An 18,924-nucleotide genomic window follows, 5' to 3' on the forward strand; every position below is an offset into this window, starting at 1 on the left:
GTTTTGGGAGGCGGAATTACCTAAAGACTGGGGCAGGGGTCGGCAAGGTTTACCTCGCCTGGGCTGGTTCACTCCCACGGAGATCACTCTGTGGGCCAGATCGCGTCTGCACAGATGCGATTTCTGGCACTGCGGAAGCAAGTCCCTGCTCCACACTGTGCCAGTTTAGCACAGCGCACAGGGACTCGCCGAGCGGGCGGCTCGGTTAGGAGGTGGCTCGTGGGCCTTTTAAACGACCCCCGTGGGCTGCTTGTGGCCCATGGGCCACAGGTTACCGACCCCTGGACTAGGATGTCAAAAGATACTTAAGATGCTTATGCATATTGTATACATCAGCCAGTTTTTAAAAGCAGTGTTACATCTGGCACCTGAACTCACGGTTTGCATGTTTGCTGCTGAGCTCCTTTTTCTCAAGCTGCAGCATCTGCATCTGAGTTCTCTTAAAAGGCTTTTGCATTAAACACTTTGTGGTGCACCTTAGTTACTTTTTAAAATTATTAAAAGTATTTATAAAATTCTGCCATCTCAAAATTTTTGGTGTGGTGTACAGCAATACGTATGGAAGAAGACATAAAACAAACAGTACAAAATCATTGTTAAAAAGACTGACTACTCAAGAAAGTTTTAAACTGTTACATAGACCTGTTGGCATAGAAAGGTTTCTAAGAGCTGTCTTCAATGTGTACAGGAGGGGGAGGGGGACTAGGCATTGCTAGGTAACAGGTTGACATTGCTAGGTTTGGTCTTGGTCTTGCATGTCACTGAAATGTTGGTCACAGTCAGTTACAGCAAGCACAAACCTAGTAGAGCTGCATGCTTTGAGGTGAGGGCTTTTGGCAGGATTTAGGCTTAATAGAACCAGGTGGCAAAGCTGTGATGTTGTTTCAGGAGCAACAAGACTGAGCTCTATGTAGCAGCAGCAGCAGCAGCTGTGTCCCAATTGTTAGCTCTGCCCCCACTGGGAGATAGATGCCTCTTCAGTTAAAAGGGGCCAGCCTGCTCTGGTAGTCTTCTGCTCCAGTGGAGCAGAAGAGACTCTGCCCTCCTTGGGGCTACCACAATGGAACCCAACATTGTATGAAGAACATTGTCAAATGGCAGCATCAGTGAGGATGGTGAGGTGTTCTGTGAGGAACTGTTGAAAGAGCTGGGTAGGTTTAGTATGGAAGATAAATTGTTATGGGGAGACATAATCAATGTTTTCAAATATCTGAAGTCACTCAAAGGATGGAGCAGACTACAAAAGGCAGGTGGACCAGGGGGTGGACATAGTAGGGGCAGTGGGTTTTGGCTAAACATTTGGATAAACTTCTTCATGGTTAGAGCTGTTTGGCAGAGGAAATCTTAGGAGGTGGTGTACTCTCCTTTGCCAAATGTATTTAAACAGAGGCTGGCCAATCTTTGTCAGACATATGGTACTTCATTTGCATCCTACATTGCAGATCCTGCTTTGAGCAGTGTGTTGGACTAGAAAATAACCTTGCAGGTCACTTTCAGCTCAATGACTCCATGAGGATGTCCTAGGAATCTCCCAAGAGAGCAGATAGAGCCTTTGTATTTGGCTTTCCCACATGCATATGACATTACTCTGGCCGCTGGTGGGAACAGAATGTTATACTGGATGAATCTTAGTTTGACCCAGTCTTGGAATTCTTGTTGCAGCCTCCATTATTTTACCTCAGGATACAGAGATTCCGTTCTTTACCAGTTTGGTTATTAAGTTGTTGATAGACTATATACTATGAATATATTTAATTAAAAAATAACGTTTGGTGACAATGAATTTAATAAGCTAATGATGCTTTGTGTGAAGGGGCACTCCCTTTTCTTTCTTTTTAAAATGTAAACTCATAAGGTTCCTGGAAGGATAAAGTGAGTTTGAATTATTCCTTTATAGAAATCTAATTTGTCAAGCCTTTCTATTTAAACCTTGATACAACAATGATAATGGTCTTTTTGTTTATTTGTTTGTTTACATACCGCTCTTCATCAAAAGATCTCAGGATGGTTCACAAGATAAAAATACAAGATAAAAACACAAATAATTAATTAAAACAAAAACAAGAAAACAATAGTACCCAATAACAAAACAATATAACAACCAGAGAAACTTTTCTTGCTCAATCATGCTTTGAGTTTTCTCATCCACCCTTACATGTTATTACTAATCTCATTGACGCTTTGTCACAAAGCTGAACTGAATTTCATGTCACTTTTCACATGAAGGGGAGGCAGCATGCTCTTCTCCAAAAGAAGCACTTTTAACTTTTTTCCTGCAATGTTTTGCATGATATTCCTGTTGTCCCGCTCAGCAGGGTTGTTCTTGCTAGCTACATAATCTGGCCATGTGGACAGTGTGTTGAACATCATGGCACCATGTAGCCAATCCAGTATGACTGCATACTGACCCTCTGACTAAGTCAGAGGGAAGGCAGTGCTTCTTATCTTTATTATTAATTATTATTATTTATTAAACAATAATATCTAATATTATTATTTAATATTGGTAATCTTAGGGTGGTTCACAACATAAATCTGAATTTGTGTGTGTGTGTGTGTGTCCTGGTTCACAGATCACCCACTCTTGAATTGTACATTGTAACTAGGAGTAGGGTGTTTCTTAGGAGTGTGTGTGTTGCACTCCCCCCCCCCCTCAGTAAAATGTTACCCCTTTCAGTTAAGGTTCGTTTGCAAAATATTCAGGGCTGGATTTTAGTGACCATTGCTTTTTTATACTGATCTTCCCTTCTCAACCTACTCACATTTTTCTATGTGTCATTTAGAGTGATCCTTGCCAGCCATTCAAAAAATCCTGTTTGCCTGTTTTACTGAAATTATCCAAGTCGTTAGAAAGCATCTCCTTAAAGGACCCCATCTGGAAGCCAGACATGCAACTTCAGCATCGCATCTTTACCTTGGATGAAGATCTGAAGAAAAGAATTATGCAGCCACGTAATGATGAATTGCAGCCAAATGAAGTTGTGAGTGAGAGATCTGCTCAGGAAGGGATATTACTAGGAGGTAAGCAAGCAAGTACAGTTGAAAATAATACAGAAAGCATGCAGTGGCATTTCGTTCCTGTTGTGGTTGTGTCCAATTTGAATTCCACAGCAATATCCAGGGTTAGCATTGCTTCAGCAATCAATAAGCTGCAAGTTTAAATGCTGTGTGCACCATTCAGTTTTACCCACCTTCCTCAACTCATCAAAATTGTATATTTTACAAGTTGGCACCCCTGGGACTGGTCAGCTTGGCTTTCTTCTATTTTGTCGGGAAGAAAGGGGGGCAGGGGGGGAGAGGATGGTCGTCCCTAGCCTGTGTGGTGCAGGACACATTTTGTAGCACTAGCCATGGAGAACAAGATTATCAAGGGCCACTAGTCACAATGGCTATGCTCTCCTGCCACTGTTGGAGGTAGCATGCCTCTGAATACCAGTTGCTGGGTATAGCCCCCCCATAAGTAAAAATCAATAGAAATCAATAGAAATCTGAGGTTCTGACTCCCCTATCAAAAGGCTGCCCCCCCAAAAAAAATCCTGCTTAAATAGAACATGTTTTGTTTATAATTGTTATAATTCGTGCAAAATATAGTTACATAAAATGATAGCAAGATAATGAAATATTGTTGAAGCAGAAAAACATAGAATCATGGAGCTGGAATGGACCCCAAGGGTCATGTTTCTTGTGCAACCCCCTGCAATGTAGAAAAATCAGCTAAAGCATCCATGACAGATGACCATCCATCCTCTGCTTAGAAACCGCCAAGGAAGGAGAGTCCACAACCTCCCAAGGAAGATCCATCTTCCATGTATTATAAAAAGTAAACAACACTTATTTGACCCCATTTCTTGACACTACAGATAGAATCCAAAAGATGCACAAGGCATTCGTATATGTGGGAGAATTTTAAAAAACAAGTGTTCCTCATTAACCTGGTGCAAAAAGCTTGTCATCCAGAGGAGCCCTAGCTTCCTAGATAAAACACTATAGTCCCCCACACTCTTACCTGGGAATAAGATGTGACAACACAATGGCCCTCTCTCCCCCTGGCACTACTGCGCCAGCCCTCAGTTTCCCTTTCCCTCAGGTGAATTCCCCCAATGGAGAATGCATCACAAGCGACAGTGGGTTTTTCGTTTGGGAAAACAGGTTGCAAACAAACTTTATTATAACAGATGTAAACAAGGAGTTTTTGTTCTTCTTCCGCAGAAGTGTAACAAACAGTGAGGTTATTCACAGCATAGTGCCGTTGCTTTACGTATACTGAAATGTATACTGTTTGAGGTTATAGGCTGTATGCCAAAGGTCAGCAAGGTTTACTTCACCTGGGTCGGTTCACTCCAGTGGAGATCCCTCTGTGGGCTGAATTGCGTGTGAGTGCGGCCCCCCCCTGTGATTTCCGCAGTTGCAATTTCTGGCGCCGCAGAAGTGAGTCCCCTGCTCCACACTGCTCCAGTTTAGCGCAGTGTGCAGGGACTTACTGAGCAGGCAGCTGGGTTCGGGTGCGGCTCGGGGGCTGGTTAAATGACCCCGTGGGCCACTTGTGGCCCATGGGCCTTAGGTTGCCTACCCCTGCTGTATGCTGTTCAGGCTTAAGGGTACCTTCTTTTACACACCTTCCATAGATCAGACTTCTCCACACATACTTCAGCAACTTAGGACTGTTTCCCTTACAGACCCCTAAATCCTTCCTGGCCTCGGAATCACTACTGCCTTTTCCTGTCAGAGTATCCCCTCTGGGGACCCTTTTTTCTGTAGGCACGTGTGGGACTGTGCCTTTTCTGCGATTCAGAACCTGAGAGCATCTCCTGGGAGTTTTCGGCTCTCCTCAGCCTCCTGACAGAATCCCCCTCACACACTCCTGCCTCCACTCCAACTGCCTCCTCTGGAACTCTGGCCAGTCAACCATTGTTGTTAGTTAATTGTTTGCTGGCAGGGGGGAAAACACTTGATGACTCATCCTGCTCAGAAAACAAACTTTTCCTTCACAATAAGGCCCTTCTGAGTAGACAGTTATTTACTAGATGCAAATCAGCAGCACTAGATGACCCGCTCAGCTAGGCACTGGGGTAGATTTCTCCCTGTGCCTTGCAGAGCTGGGCCGATGATGCCGATGAGCCATGCGCCCCTCAGCAACATCCAAAGGCCCTGATCCACTAGGTGCTGGGGTGGATTGCACTCTGCACCTTACAGAGTCAGGCCCAGGCTGCCACCAGGCCCAGCACTGGCGGCAGCAACAAGCAGCTCTGGCAGCTCTGGCCATTGCCACCCCACTGCAGCACTTACTTGACCTGGGGGTTCTGGATCATGGGCTCTACTGGTAAGAATGGGAATCTCAGCAATTCTTTCTCCCACCAGAAACAAGCCAGGACTGCTCCAAGAAAACACACATGGCAAAAAGGAACTCTAGGCCCTGGTGGGCCACCCCATACCTGCTTGGAATTAGCCAAGCAGATAGCCAACCAATCAGGATTTAATGAAAAATGATCCCCCCCATCACTTCTCACTTCCCTCTGTGGCCCCCTAGCCTCGTGGTGTGGCCTCCATTTTCACATTTTGTAACCTGGGCCCTCCTTGGAATTTCCTGGCGGGGCTCCAGGGACCCATATGGCCCCTGCTTTAGAAACACTGGTCTACTCTGCCTTTCCAGGCCCTTGGGCATAGAAGGGTATTTTCCATCAGCTGCTACTGGTTATGCCTGGGATTGAACATGAGGACACTACCATGAGGCTACAGACCCTTTCCATGGATGTCCATGCTTCCCTGTCTGTTTTTCTGTGGGTCAGATAGCAGGTTTGGGAGCATTTAGATTGGGGAGCATGACATAGGGGTAAGAATGAAACACCCATTCTCCGTTCTCTCTTACTTCTCTTACTATTTCATGAATGTGTGGGGTGCGTGTGTGTCTGTTTCATTGAAGAGAAAATGTTAATGCCCACATCTTATTTATTATGCACATTACCCTAGGTTCCCGAATGTGCTTTCCTTGTGGATCAAGTGGTACATAAGAGAATAAGTATAATAAATAAGATGGTTGCAGAACAGTAATTTTTTTTTTATGAAGACACTTGTTCGCTTGGAGACAGATAAAGTAGATCATTTTAACATTGTGGATGAGGAATAGAATTTAATGTCTCACTCGGCTAGAAGAAATGGAGCTGTGCCTTGCAAAGATGTACTCTGGATTACATTGGAAGACAGTTGCTGTCCCCTCTCCCCTTGCCAGTGGTTTACTGCAGGGATCCCTCATACCACTGAAGGATTGGCATCATTTCCCCTCCCTCCCATCCACCACCACTTTGCTGTCCCTTTAATTCAATTTATAGTTCAATCCCAATAAGGATTGGATTTTCTACCAGGCCAACAATAGGCAGTAGTTTACCTGCCCCCAAACCCATTTCTACCTTGCACCTATCTCCTTGTGATACTGAAAGTTAAGTTGCACAGATGGATCTAAGAACTTCAATCAGTGAGCAGCTCAACATGCAGCTAAAGGGATAAAACAGGTATAATGCTGCCAAACTTGATTAGAATGCCCTCTCCTTAACTCTGAAGTAAGGAATGGTAGTAGGAGCTGAGGGTTAAAAGTGGTAGAGGAGAGCCAGGAGGATTCTGCAGAAATACTTGGATTTTTGTAGTTATTTACATTTCACCCTGGGGTAGCCAACATTGCACACTCCATATATTGTTTGATTCCAGTTCCCTTCATCAGCTGGAGTCCAACAATGGGTGAAGGGCCACAGGTTCCTCAACTCTACTGGGACCTAGCCACTTATGTTTGACATTCTCTTCTGCAATAATGAATCTGCAGCTTGCTGAGCTCACCAGCAGACAGTTACAGATTGGTTTTGGTTCATATGGCACTTGCCTTTTGTCATCATCATCGGGCTGTGAATTGCCTCACCTCTTCCTTTGGACTACTTATCCCCACTAGGTTACTCCTGATCTTGCCTTTCTTCCATAAAACATAATGGTGGCATATAGGAGGGGAGCTGAGGATTGACCAGACCTGCAAGGCCATTCCATCATGTCAATTTAGATCACACATAAACATGACGGGGGAAACTAGGGCCCACAGCCAAGTTAATTTGGCTAATGAGAATGCCTGTGAGAATAATTTCTCACTTTTTTTCTTGGTGCTTTTTAGGCACTAGATGCTTGGTAATATATTGATTGGGCATCTACTGATAGGGCATGCCAACACTCAACAGAAAATGTGAGGAGATGATGAAGAAAAATAAGATGAAGAACATGGGGCAATTGTCTGCTCTTAGACTGTTTTGCCTCTCTTCCTGCATCCATAGTACCAGTAGGGTAGAAGATCAGCAAAAGCTAGGAACCAACACCATGTGGCTTTATTTACTTACTCAAAAGGCTTACATTCTTTTCAGCTTCCAAGCCTGCAAGGCGGCTTACAGACAATGAAAATGATTGGTAAATGTTGTTGATAAGCAGTGTCCAGTGCACAGCGGAATGATGAAAAGTATGAGCCAACATGCTCTATACTACTTTATTTACAGTTCAAAGCTGGTAAGTTACAGAAAAACATTTTCCCTCTGCCGGAGCAGAGAAAGCGTCATCTCTCCTCTAAAGCACGGAGAGAATCACAAACTGAAACTGCAAAGAGCAGTGAAAAACAGGAAAACCAGTGTACGTCACATCCAGTCTCCTTTCCCGTGGGAAAACCTCCAACAGTACATCCTGTGGAATGTAAACATTGTCTTGTGACAAGCACTTCGCTGCACAGAGAAGAAAGCAGAAACCAACATCCTCCCCCTTTCTGTGAACATCTCTGGGCAGCGTGTTCGTACAATATCAGTACAAACCCAACTTCTGCACATAGGTACAGTGTTGATCCCTTGATACAATCTTGGACAATACATCAGCAGGAATTTCATTACCTGGCATATAGGACACCGTTACGAGTCCCTTCTGAATACGTTCCCTAGCATGTTGCACCTTCAATTGCAAGTGCTTCGTGCTTTGCTTACAACCTTCAGAATTCAGCAAAGCCAAACATGCTTTGTTGTCCTGGTAAACCTGGATTGGACATTTGACAGGAATTTTCATGTCTTTGCACAATTGTAACAACCATTCACAATCTTTAAGTGAATAAGACAGTGCATTCAGTTCAGCTTCACAAGTACTTAAGCTAACTGTTGTTTGCTTCTTGCATGACCAATCAAATAGACCCTGATTGTACTTATAGCAAACTCCAGACGTACTTTTCCTGTCTGTAGTGTCACTTCCAAAACTTGCATCTGCAAATATCTCAAGACCACCAGACTTCTGATTGTTAAATCTCAGTCTGTAATGCATAGTGCCTTTCAAATACCGCGCTATGCGTTTCAGAGCTTTCCAATCCTTAACAGTAGGATTGTTGACTTGTCTGCTTAGCAAATTACAGCTTACAGCAATGTCTGGTCTTGAACATCTGGCAATGAAGTTTAGCTTGCCTAGCACACTTCTGTACAGTGTAGTGTCAGAAAATGCTTCTTCAGTGTCATCTACCTGATAACCTGTTATCATCGGTGTGTCCACAGGGTTAGCATCCATCAGGTTTAGTTTGCTTAACACATCAGCAATTTTCCGTGACTGGTGTACTAGAATGTTACCATCTTGATCTCTCTCTATTTCCAGAGATAGGTAGTTGTTTACCTCACCAAGATCTTTCATGTCAAAGTGCTCTTTGAGTTGAGCTAGGGCGTTATTGTACATTGTGACATCTTTCCAAAAGAATAAAAGATCATCAACATAAAACAAACAATACAGTTTCTTTTGCCCCTCCTCTTTGACAAATACACATGGATCAGATTTCCCTTGCTTAAAACCTAGAGAAAACAATACTTCAGTGAGTTTTGTGTGCCAACACCGTGCACTTTGTTTGAGACCATAAAGGGACTTTTTCAGAGCACAAACAAATCCCTGTTTTACCTGTACGCCATCAGGTGGAAGCATATAAAGTGATTCACCTAGAGATCCGTACAGAAAAGCTGTATTCACATCATGGTGACTAATGTGTAGATTTTCCTCTGCAGCTAGCTTGAGCATAAGCCTAATGCTCTCATACCTCACTGTGGGTGAGTAGGTCTCGTGATAGTCTTCACCTGGTACCTGTGCAAAACCTCTGGCTACCAACCTGGCTTTGTGTCTGACTATCTTGCCATTTTGATCAGTCTTCGCTTTGAAGACCCATTTGCTTCCAAGCAGTTTCATTCCTGGAACTACTGGAACTAGTTCCCATGTTTTGTTCCTTTCCAAGGAATCAAGCTCAGCCTTCATGGCATTTAACCATGGCTCAGCTTCCTTTGAATCCAAATCCTGGATTTCTTGGAAACTTGAAGGTTCAAAAACCTTCTTGGAGCTTTTAACAGCTGTCACTGCTATCTTAGCAAACTCATCAGCAAATCTCTTTGGAGGTCTGCCTTTTGTGGCTCTCTGTGACCTACGAATTAGCCTTAAGTCTTCAACACTCTCCTCTTCCTTCTTAGGAGAAAAACGACCTATTGTGAACAATGGTTCCTCCAATTCTAGATCAGAGCTTTCAGAGGGTCGCATAGAGGCTTTCGCACTCTTGAAATCCTCTGAATCACCCGATTCAGTTTCAGACTCAGAATCAGAACCTTCATCAGTGGGTGTGGGTTGTTGCGGTTGCTTTTGACTATCCTCAGTCTCATCACTGTCATCAGGATAACATTGGAAAATTCCCACATTCTCCCCCCACTTGGCATTGTACTCAACACTTCTTGTGAGCTTAATCTCCTTAGAGTCAGTCATCATTATTCTGTAAGACCCTTTCTGATAACCTAGAAAGATACCATGCAATCCACGCTTGTCTAACTTGGAGTTTTGTGGTGAGCGAACCCACATGTCAGAACCAAAAATTTTCATGTGTTTGATGTATGGCTTCTTGCCAAACATCTTCTCATAGGGGGTACAACCAATCGCTGAAGATAACCTGTAAGTGAAACATGAGAGAGCTTCGGCCCAATAACTCTCTGGAAGATTTGCATCATGCAGCAAGGTTTTTAATCCTTGAAGCAATGTTTGATTTGCTCGTTCCGCAAGCCCATTCTGCCATGGCGAGCGAGGACTAGACAAATCGTGTTGAATTCCTTTCTCAGCCAGAAAAGCTTCAAACTGCTGAGAAGTGAACTCTCCCCCCCGGTCGGTGAAAAGAATCTTTATCTTTTTACCATGCACATTTCCCAACCAGGCACAGAATTCCTTGAACCTAGGAAAAGCCTCTGATTTCTGCTTGAGATTGTACACATAAATATACCTGGAAAATGCACCAATAAGAACCATGAAGTACCTATTCCCACCCAAAGAGGGCGCTAGTGGTCCAACCAAATCAGCATGAACAACCTGGTATGGTTCTGTAGCTTGCCTACTAGACACCTTACCTTTTGCAGCCATTTTCACCTTGTTTGCTGCGCATGCCTTGCACTTCATGTGGTACCTGCAGGGTTTAATAGTCATACCTTCAACCAAGGCAGGCATTTTAGATACTGCCTCAAAATGCAAATGACCAAATTTTCGATGAAAAGCATGAATACAATCTGCATGCAAACTTTTGTTAGAACCTGCAATGCAACAAGTGTCATCCTGCACAACATCATCATAATACAAAAGAAACAAACGATCAACAAATTCAGCATACAATTGATAATCATTTTTCTTTGTGATGATGCACTTATTGTTCTTAAAGGAAACGTCTATTTTCCGCTCCATCAGCTGTCCAACGCTAAGCAGATTATGTTTCGCGTCCGGCACATAAAGCACGTCCTGTATCGATAAGTCCAAACTGTGAAGAACAACAGTTCCGTAGCCTTTACTGGGGATAGTGTGGTCATCCGCCTGGTGAATTGCACCTTCCTGCGGTGTAAAAGACACGAACAGTCGCTTATCGTTGCACATGTGGTGGGTTGCCGCTGAATCAACAACGAAGAAAGATCTAGACGTCTTCTGGACCTCTGCAACCTCTGCAACCTTTGGAGCGTAGCGTGAGACCATTGCCTTGTGCTGCGTTGTCCTGGACACCGGACCTTTGCCTGTGCTCTGGCCTTTTCCACGCGATGAGCTTCCGCTGCGCTGCTCTGTCTTGGCCCTGGGATATTTGCATTCCCTCTTCATATGGCCTAGACGTCCACATGAGTAGCATTTCACTGCCTTCAAAGCTTTGGCGCCATCTGGTGGTTCCACTGCACTACGGGATGACGTATGTGAAGCCTCCCCCTTGTTGATGCAGCTAGCACCCCGCCGATCTGCTTTATTCTGAATCATGGCAGTATCACAGGCTACTGTGAGTTGAGCATTTGGCTGATCAGTGGTATCAAATTCCCCACTTGCTTCATCCAGCCTTCTGCAGCTAGCCATCACTGCTGCTTTAAATCAAGCTGCTTTAATCCAAAGGCAATTTCAAAACAGCCTCTGCCTTTGAGCCTGCGCCTTTCTGTATGCTGCGTTGCTTATCTGCAGCTGTTTCAAACTGCATTCCAAAAGCAAGCTCAAAAGTGAAAGTCCCCAAGTGCTTTCTCTATGCTGTGCTAAATTCTTGCTGCGTCATAGAGCTGCAGCTGTTTACAGCATATATAAAAGTTACTTTCGTTTTCCACCAGCATAGCGTCCCTTTGAGCCATTTGCCTGTGGCACGGCAAAATCGGCTATAATAGTTCAAAGACCAGCCTTAAAGCCATTAATTAGAAGCTGGCAGGCTGCCCGGAGCAGTAGCACATACCTTCATCAATCATTTTGACGCGCAGAGCAGATACCGTGCGTTCCGTCTCTCTGCCGCTGTTCCGATGCTTTGCCGGCACTTCGTTTCTTTCTCCTTTGTTCCTTTGCCAGGAGCCCGACTTCAGGAGTGCATCCTCAAAACACTGCATTTTTCTGGGCCCGAAACCAAATGTTGTTGATAAGCAGTGTCCAGTGCACAGCGGAATGATGAAAAGTATGAGCCAACATGCTCTATACTACTTTATTTACAGTTCAAAGCTGGTAAGTTACAGAAAAACATTTTCCCTCTGCCGGAGCAGAGAAAGCGTCATCTCTCCTCTAAAGCACGGAGAGAATCACAAACTGAAACTGCAAAGAGCAGTGAAAAACAGGAAAACCAGTGTACGTCACATCCAGTCTCCTTTCCCGTGGGAAAACCTCCAACAGTACATCCTGTGGAATGTAAACATTGTCTTGTGACAAGCACTTCGCTGCACAGAGAAGAAAGCAGAAACCAACAGTAATAACATCCAAAAGAACTCTTGAACCATGAAACATGCAAAAAGAGATCTGGACAATAAGATAACAGCTGCTACAAAAACAATAAGTCATTAAATCCTTGGGAAAATAAAAGCCCTTTAAACTTTGTGTCCATAAAAATAAGAATCCTTACTGAAGAAGTATTTTCAGAGACACTGTTTTATAGGTGAAATGCCAGCATCAAAAAATTCCTGTTCATCACCCACCTAACCTAGGAGCACCCCAGCAGCTGATCTTAAGGAATGGGAACATGACATGCAGGAGGTATGCCTTCAGATAGGATGAAACACTGCAAATGTGTACTTTAGATCAGAGGTAGGGATTCTTTTTCATCTCAAGGGCTACATTCCCTTGCTTGCTCTGAATGACTGTGACCACAGTTTCCATAGCATGCAAGAACCACCCTTCCAGCGGTGGGCACAGCAGGGGCACAAGGGGGAGGAGAAACAAATGCAAGTTTTACCTTTGCACAGTAGGCTAGTTTAACACACATTCACACACACTCTCCATACTCCTATACCTGCAAGCAAAAGGCATTCTCACAGTCCAAGGCCAGGCAAAAACAGTCATGATGCAAAGCTGGACCAGTGAGGGGTCTGTGTGGGGAGATTTCTGAGTGCCAGACAGAGAGGCTTTGGAAGGTCACATTTCTCTCCTGCACCTGTGAAGATCAGTTTGAACTTCTAAATTGCTGAGATGTTTCATTCTTTAAATGTGTCCCTTTTCTCTTACCACTTTTCTCTTCATTTCCATGTTTTCTCCAGCTGAGTCATTGATCAGAGTAAATGGCTCTGAAGTGGATGTCACCTTGGTCAGTGGTGAAAGCAAAGGCGAAACAGCCAAGGATCTGAGCAGCAGCCAAGGTATGAGATGGATACACAAGTGATTTTGCCGGGATTGGGAGAACAAACCTTTCTTGCAAAACAAGCTGGTCATTTTTGTTAATTGTCCAAATAAATTCCAGCTAACAGCTTGTTTGCTAAAGTTAATTGCTCTTTTTACCACAGTCTGTAACCTTTAAATATTGTTTGCTTAATTATCCCACAATAGCAGCCCCTGGGAATAGCAGCCACAGTCTTTTAAGTGTGGAAGAGTCCCCGGGATTTATGAGTATGGGTTTTAATAAAATGAATGAAATGTGTGCACAACTCTCTATGTACTCAGTGCCACAGAATTGGTCTGATCTTGGCTTGTGATTAAATAAATTATTAATGGATTCTGATTTTTTATTTTTGCATTCCTGAGGTTTCTAAACACCACCTTACCCTCTCCCTTTGATTCCCTCAAAATATAAAGGAATTAGTGCAGATTATAGTTTATCAGTCATGTGACTGCTATGGAAGTACCAATATACTCTGTTGTCAACACTAGAAAGTCCCCCAAAGTTCATGTTCCACCAGGAATTTTCCCCATCGTTAAATGATAATGAATGGAAATTGGAAGAAGAGTTATGGGACATGAAGAATGTTGCTTGGTTACTAGCAAACCACAACAGAATTGGTCTGGGGTTGTTTGTTTAAGGAGTAGGATTCAGATAGCTTGGGCATTTTAACTTAACTGAATTGCTTTCCAGTGTCACTTAGATTAGAGAAATGATTGATGGTTAGGTCTAATCTGGTATTCATTGGGATATTTAAATGGAACCTCTATAACCAAAGGAAAAATATTTCCGAGTACTTTGTGCTGGGGCCATACAAATGGAGTTGACTATCACATTCCTGCCGTAGCTACTCTTGGAAACACTGTTGGACTGTATCCAGCAAGGTAGTACTTCAAAGGGATGACCTAGAGCAGGTTTTTGGACTGTCAGCAATCAGTTTGTTCATAATACATTGTGCACTCAGACCTTTTCAGTCAAATTGTTTATAGTTGACTTAGAGGAGAAAGTTTATGAGTTGAGTTTTGGAATAGTCAAATGACTGGACAAAGCAGAGGCCACTTGTGTAAATGGAGCTGTCAGTATTAGAGTATTAGATGCAGATGGCTATGAGAGTTGGACTCCAACAACAACTGAAGGACCACCAGTTCTCCACCACTCCTATAAGCTTTTCGTAATAGTAGGAATGGAGAACCTGTGGCCTTCTGGACTGCAATTCCTATGATCCCTAACAAATGGCCATTATGGCTGGGGCTGATGGTAACTGAGTCCCACAACATTTGGAGGGCCATAAATTTCCCATTCATGCAGATAATGCTGAGCAGTGGCAGACCCAAAAGCCTCATTGGTTGCAAAAATAAGGGAATGTCTTAGACCGAATCATAACCTCTAACCTTTAAGTAAAACACATTATTTTATTTCCAGAAACAGAAACTTCCACACCTGAGTCAAAGCTTGCTATGAAAGAGCTAAATCAAGAGTTTGCTTTCTCAGAGAAGGAAAATGCTGATGCAACTACCACATACTCAGATTCTAGGAGCCTACTTTCACTCAGCTTAAGAATTACAAGCATAGATGCATTTGACTATGAAGCTACTGATGACATTGAAGAATTGAGACAAATAATTAAGATTCTGAAGTCTGAACTGGCAAAGTACAGGATGCTGATGATCCACTTTGAGCCTGCCAAGCAACTCCCTTCTGGTGATATTTTAAGTACAACTCAGAATGATGGGGAGCTGCCCACGCACCATCATTTTCTTCCCATAATAGATGCCAGTAGGCCAGAGTTGCAAACTTTCTCTGATGAGCATCTGCAAGAGGAGCCTCAAATCCACATCAAGGATCTCACATCTCATGACTTGGAGCAACAAAATGAAAAAAAAATTCAAAAGCTGAAGGAACTGCTGTCAGAGAATGAGATGGAGTTGGAAAAAGAGCAGATTGCAAACATACATCTTCTGGATGAGGTGTGCCGTCTGCAAAATAAACTTAAAGGAGTTTCACTGGCTAGGTGAGCTTATGATAAAGCAGCTTTGGGGAGGAAGTTTGGAGTGGGCAGGATGGTTAAGTAAATACATGAATGGTTCTTGAATGTAATACTCCATAGGACTCTGAGCAGCCTTGGAGGCCGTACTGATGTCATATTCTCATGTGTGTCATCATGAGACAGATTATGCTAGGGCAGGGATGGGGAAGCTCAGGCTTGGAGGCCAGATATGTAGCCCTCCAGGCCTCTATCTGGCCCTCATATCTCACCCAAGAACACATTCCTCACTGCCTTGCTTAGTACCCAAAGTGTTTTGCAGTGCTTAGGGAAACTTCAGAAGGCAGCTTAGAGCAAGGATGGGGAACCTCAGGCCAAATGTGACCCTCCAGATCTCCCTATCTGGCCCCATGGAACTATTCCATGGCCACATTCTCTTCTCAGACCACACACTACTCACTAGCCCTGCTTCATAACTCCCTTGAGTGATTTTGCCTGGCCTGAAGTGTCCTCATGCTTGTTTGGATGGAGAACAGAGAAATTAGCCTGCTGTATAAAGGTGGTCCCCCACCCCATAGTGCATCATTTGCTTATGGAGCTTGTTGTCAGTAGATGTAGTGATGGCCACTAGCTTGGGTGGGTTTAATAGAGGATTAAAGCAATTCATGGAGCATACATTTAGCAATGGCTTCCTATCATAGAATCTATGAAAGGCACCATTTTGAGGAACAATTTCTGGGATCAACAATGGGACAGGGCTCTTCTCTTCATGTCCTGCCTGTAGGCTTTTGTTGCAGCATCTGGTTGGCTAACTGGGGAAGCAGAATGCTGCACTAGATGGGTCTTTGTTATGATCCAGCAAGGCTGCTCTTATGTTGAGGTAAATTACAGTGGTGCCCCCAAGACGAACGCCTTGCAAGACGGAAAACCCACTAGACGAAAGGGTTTTCCGTTTTGGAGGCGCTTCGCAAAACGAATTTCCCTATGGGGTTGCTTCACAAGACGAAAAAATCTTGCGTCCCCCCGCGGGTTTTTTCGCTTTTTTTCTCCCTTTTCCTAAGCCGCTAAGCCGCTTATCAGCTGTTCCGCTGATAAGCCGCTTAACAGCTGATCGCTAGAAGCCGCTAGACAGCTGTAGCGTTAATCCGCTAAGCTGTCAATGGGCTTGCTTCGCAAGACGAAAAAACCGCTAGACGAAGAGAATCGCGGAACGGATTATTTTCGTCTAGCAAGGCACCACTGTATTAAAAGACTGGTTACTACCTCCAGTATCGGAGGCAGTATGATGAGGGCTTATGAAATGGAGGCCAGAAATTGGATAACTTTAAAAGAGGATTAGACAGTTTTCATGGAGGATAAGGCTATTGGTGGTTACCTGCCATGGTGGCTATATTATGCCACCACAGCTGGAGACAGCATGCCTCTGAATACTAGTTGCTGGGGTCTGCAGGTGGGGAGAGTGCTGCTGCATTCAGGTACTGCTTATGGGCTTCTCAGAGGTATCTGTTTGGCCACTGTGAGACTAAGATGCTACACTGGATGGGCCTTCAGACTTTTCTTGTGTGTCAACAGGAAAACTCAGCTAGAGCTTCTAGGATGATTGTGGTGGGGTGTTTCATTTTGTTTATCTTTATCTACCAAACATCTACTTCTCTGTGTATTCATTTTGTTCTTCAGTGGTGCTTTATATGTCACATCTGGGGTTGGGGAAATTAGATTTTTATTAGTACATGCCAGGTTCACAATACATAAGATGAGGGGGGAACAACAACTGCAGCCACCTTTCCATAAATGACAAAAGAAATGTACAAAAAGGTAAAGAAGTGACAAATTATTTCACAAAACAAAATGCAAAACCTTGTGCTATTTATTTCTCTGTTAGAACAAGAAAGAAGAGTACAAACAGACTTGATTGGGTTCACTTCAGGGTATTTGCTCTGGAGAATTAAATTGCTTCTAAATCCCACTATATCATTTCAATAACAGTTGCCTTGCTCTTGAATTTCTGCATTTCTGAAATATCAAGGTAGTAAGAACAATGTTTCAAATGGTCACTATCATTATCAGTTGTTGATTGTACTCTGTTTAAAAGAATCTGGAAATTCTGGATGATATCCAACTAAGTCCTATCCAGTGTAGACACATTGAAAACCACGAACTTGCATTTTTCATTGATTTCCATGGATCTCCTTGTGAGTATGACATAGTTGAATAGCACCCTCTGTGTTCACCATGAACTGCAAATATCTCACTGCTCATATAATATTTTGTTGATTTAAACTGCTTATTAAAAATCACAAATATTTTGGTAAGTTTTATAGTTAGAGGAAAACTTCATGCTTTGATCAATTCCACTCTCTGAAACATGGTTCCAGAGGGCACCAGGTGATTCTGCAGAGGAGCTTTCTTCAAGGGGGGACTGCAGAAGGGAGGTGAAATAGATACTCTCACATGTGGTCCCTCACAAATATCATGCCTTGTGCAAAATTCTAGTCTAGAAATTGTGTTTTGAGTCAACTTTGAAAAGCTGGATGCATCTTCTTTCTAAAGTCGGCTTCTGGTTTCCCCCCCTTTTTTTAAAGGCACGATTCCCCAATCCACTCTCCAGTACATGAGCAGTCTTACCAGCGTCAGAAAATTCAAGAGATCCACAGCATCTGTGCAACTTACCGCCAGCACCTGTCCAATTTGATCAGAGCTTTTGAGGAGCTCTTGCAGGCCAGCGAAGTGGATTATTGTGTTGCAGAGGGCTTTCGCGAACAGCTGAATCAAAGTGCCCAGCTGTTTGAGAGGCTGGAACAGCAGTGTCTGTATGGTGTGTGGCTGTGTTTGTTGCTTATCTTCAGTTATAGATCTCAGACACACATTCCTATCTGTTTTCTGGGCTCCTATCTGTGTGCCAATGTTTTTTCTTTCCCCTTCTTCTCCTTATCGCATGGTGATTGTCGAAGATTGGGCCCCTCATTTATCATTTAAGATAGGAATATAGATCTACTATGGGATCTTCAACAAATGTTGTAGAGTTGAGTGCTGCTGTTCAGTTTTTAAAAGGTATATTTTAAACTCTGGGCAGAAATTCCAGGCAATCCCACAAACTGCAATCCCATTGGGTAGCAGTACCAACCAAGTGTGCTACCAAGTGCATGCCCCATTAGGTGTGCAGAAATGTAACTTTACGGGCACAGCATGGGGTTGCAAATATTTCTGGGTTTGATGTTACTTTGTTTTCCGATACCAAGAGACTTTAATTTGAGAAACAATATTGTAGTTTACATGTCCTAGCTGTATTCTCAAAAGACTTGAGTGTATTCAATTATCATATATCAAATTCTTCACATTGGAAATAAGTTTCTCCAGCGAATAAACATTAAAATGCCTTTCTGTTCAAATCAGCAGATGGTATCATATATACTAATGAAATTGCTGACAACTGAGACAATTCAATATATCTTTGCACAATAGGGTTGCACTGAATCACAAGTAAAGACGAGGGCTGGAGCAGAATATTCAAGCAGGCTGAAAGTTAGAGTGGCAGCCCACTGTTTTGTGGAAGGGCTGTGGTTTGGGGGTGCAGATTTGATTTTTAAAAATTCTGTTTAGTAAAGGCATTTATACTTATCCCTGTAGCCAAAAAAGCTCACAGAGAGACTTAAAAATCAGCAGTAAGAAGGTCCCTGCCCTCAAACTTAGAATATAAAAAGACATGGCTGTCCTTATGATGTCTATGCATCAGCCTGTCATAATAATAACCTTTAAACAAAATTTGCCTTCCTAAACAAGGGGTGGATAGGTTCCCCCAGCC

The 18,924-nt window shown here is 43.3% G+C and overlaps 1 protein-coding gene across 5 annotated transcripts in view; it reads left to right on the forward strand.

Moving 5' to 3' along the window:
- Positions 1–18,924, forward strand: part of CDK5RAP2 (CDK5 regulatory subunit associated protein 2) — a 154,468-nt gene that overhangs the window by 101,748 nt on the left and 33,796 nt on the right. For all 5 annotated transcript variants that reach the window (XM_081896270.1, XM_081896269.1, XM_081896266.1 and 2 more), the window contains 4 exons: positions 2,784–3,021; positions 13,023–13,121; positions 14,561–15,149; positions 17,705–17,937. In XM_081896270.1, the coding sequence (XP_081752396.1) occupies positions 2,784–3,021; positions 13,023–13,121; positions 14,561–15,149; positions 17,705–17,937 (1,159 nt within the window). The remainder of the gene's footprint in view (positions 1–2,783; positions 3,022–13,022; positions 13,122–14,560; positions 15,150–17,704; positions 17,938–18,924) is intronic.

Source organism: Podarcis melisellensis (assembly GCF_964234715.1).
Source record: "Podarcis melisellensis genome assembly, chromosome: Z".
In the NCBI taxonomy this organism is placed as follows: Eukaryota; Metazoa; Chordata; class Lepidosauria; order Squamata; family Lacertidae; genus Podarcis; species Podarcis melisellensis.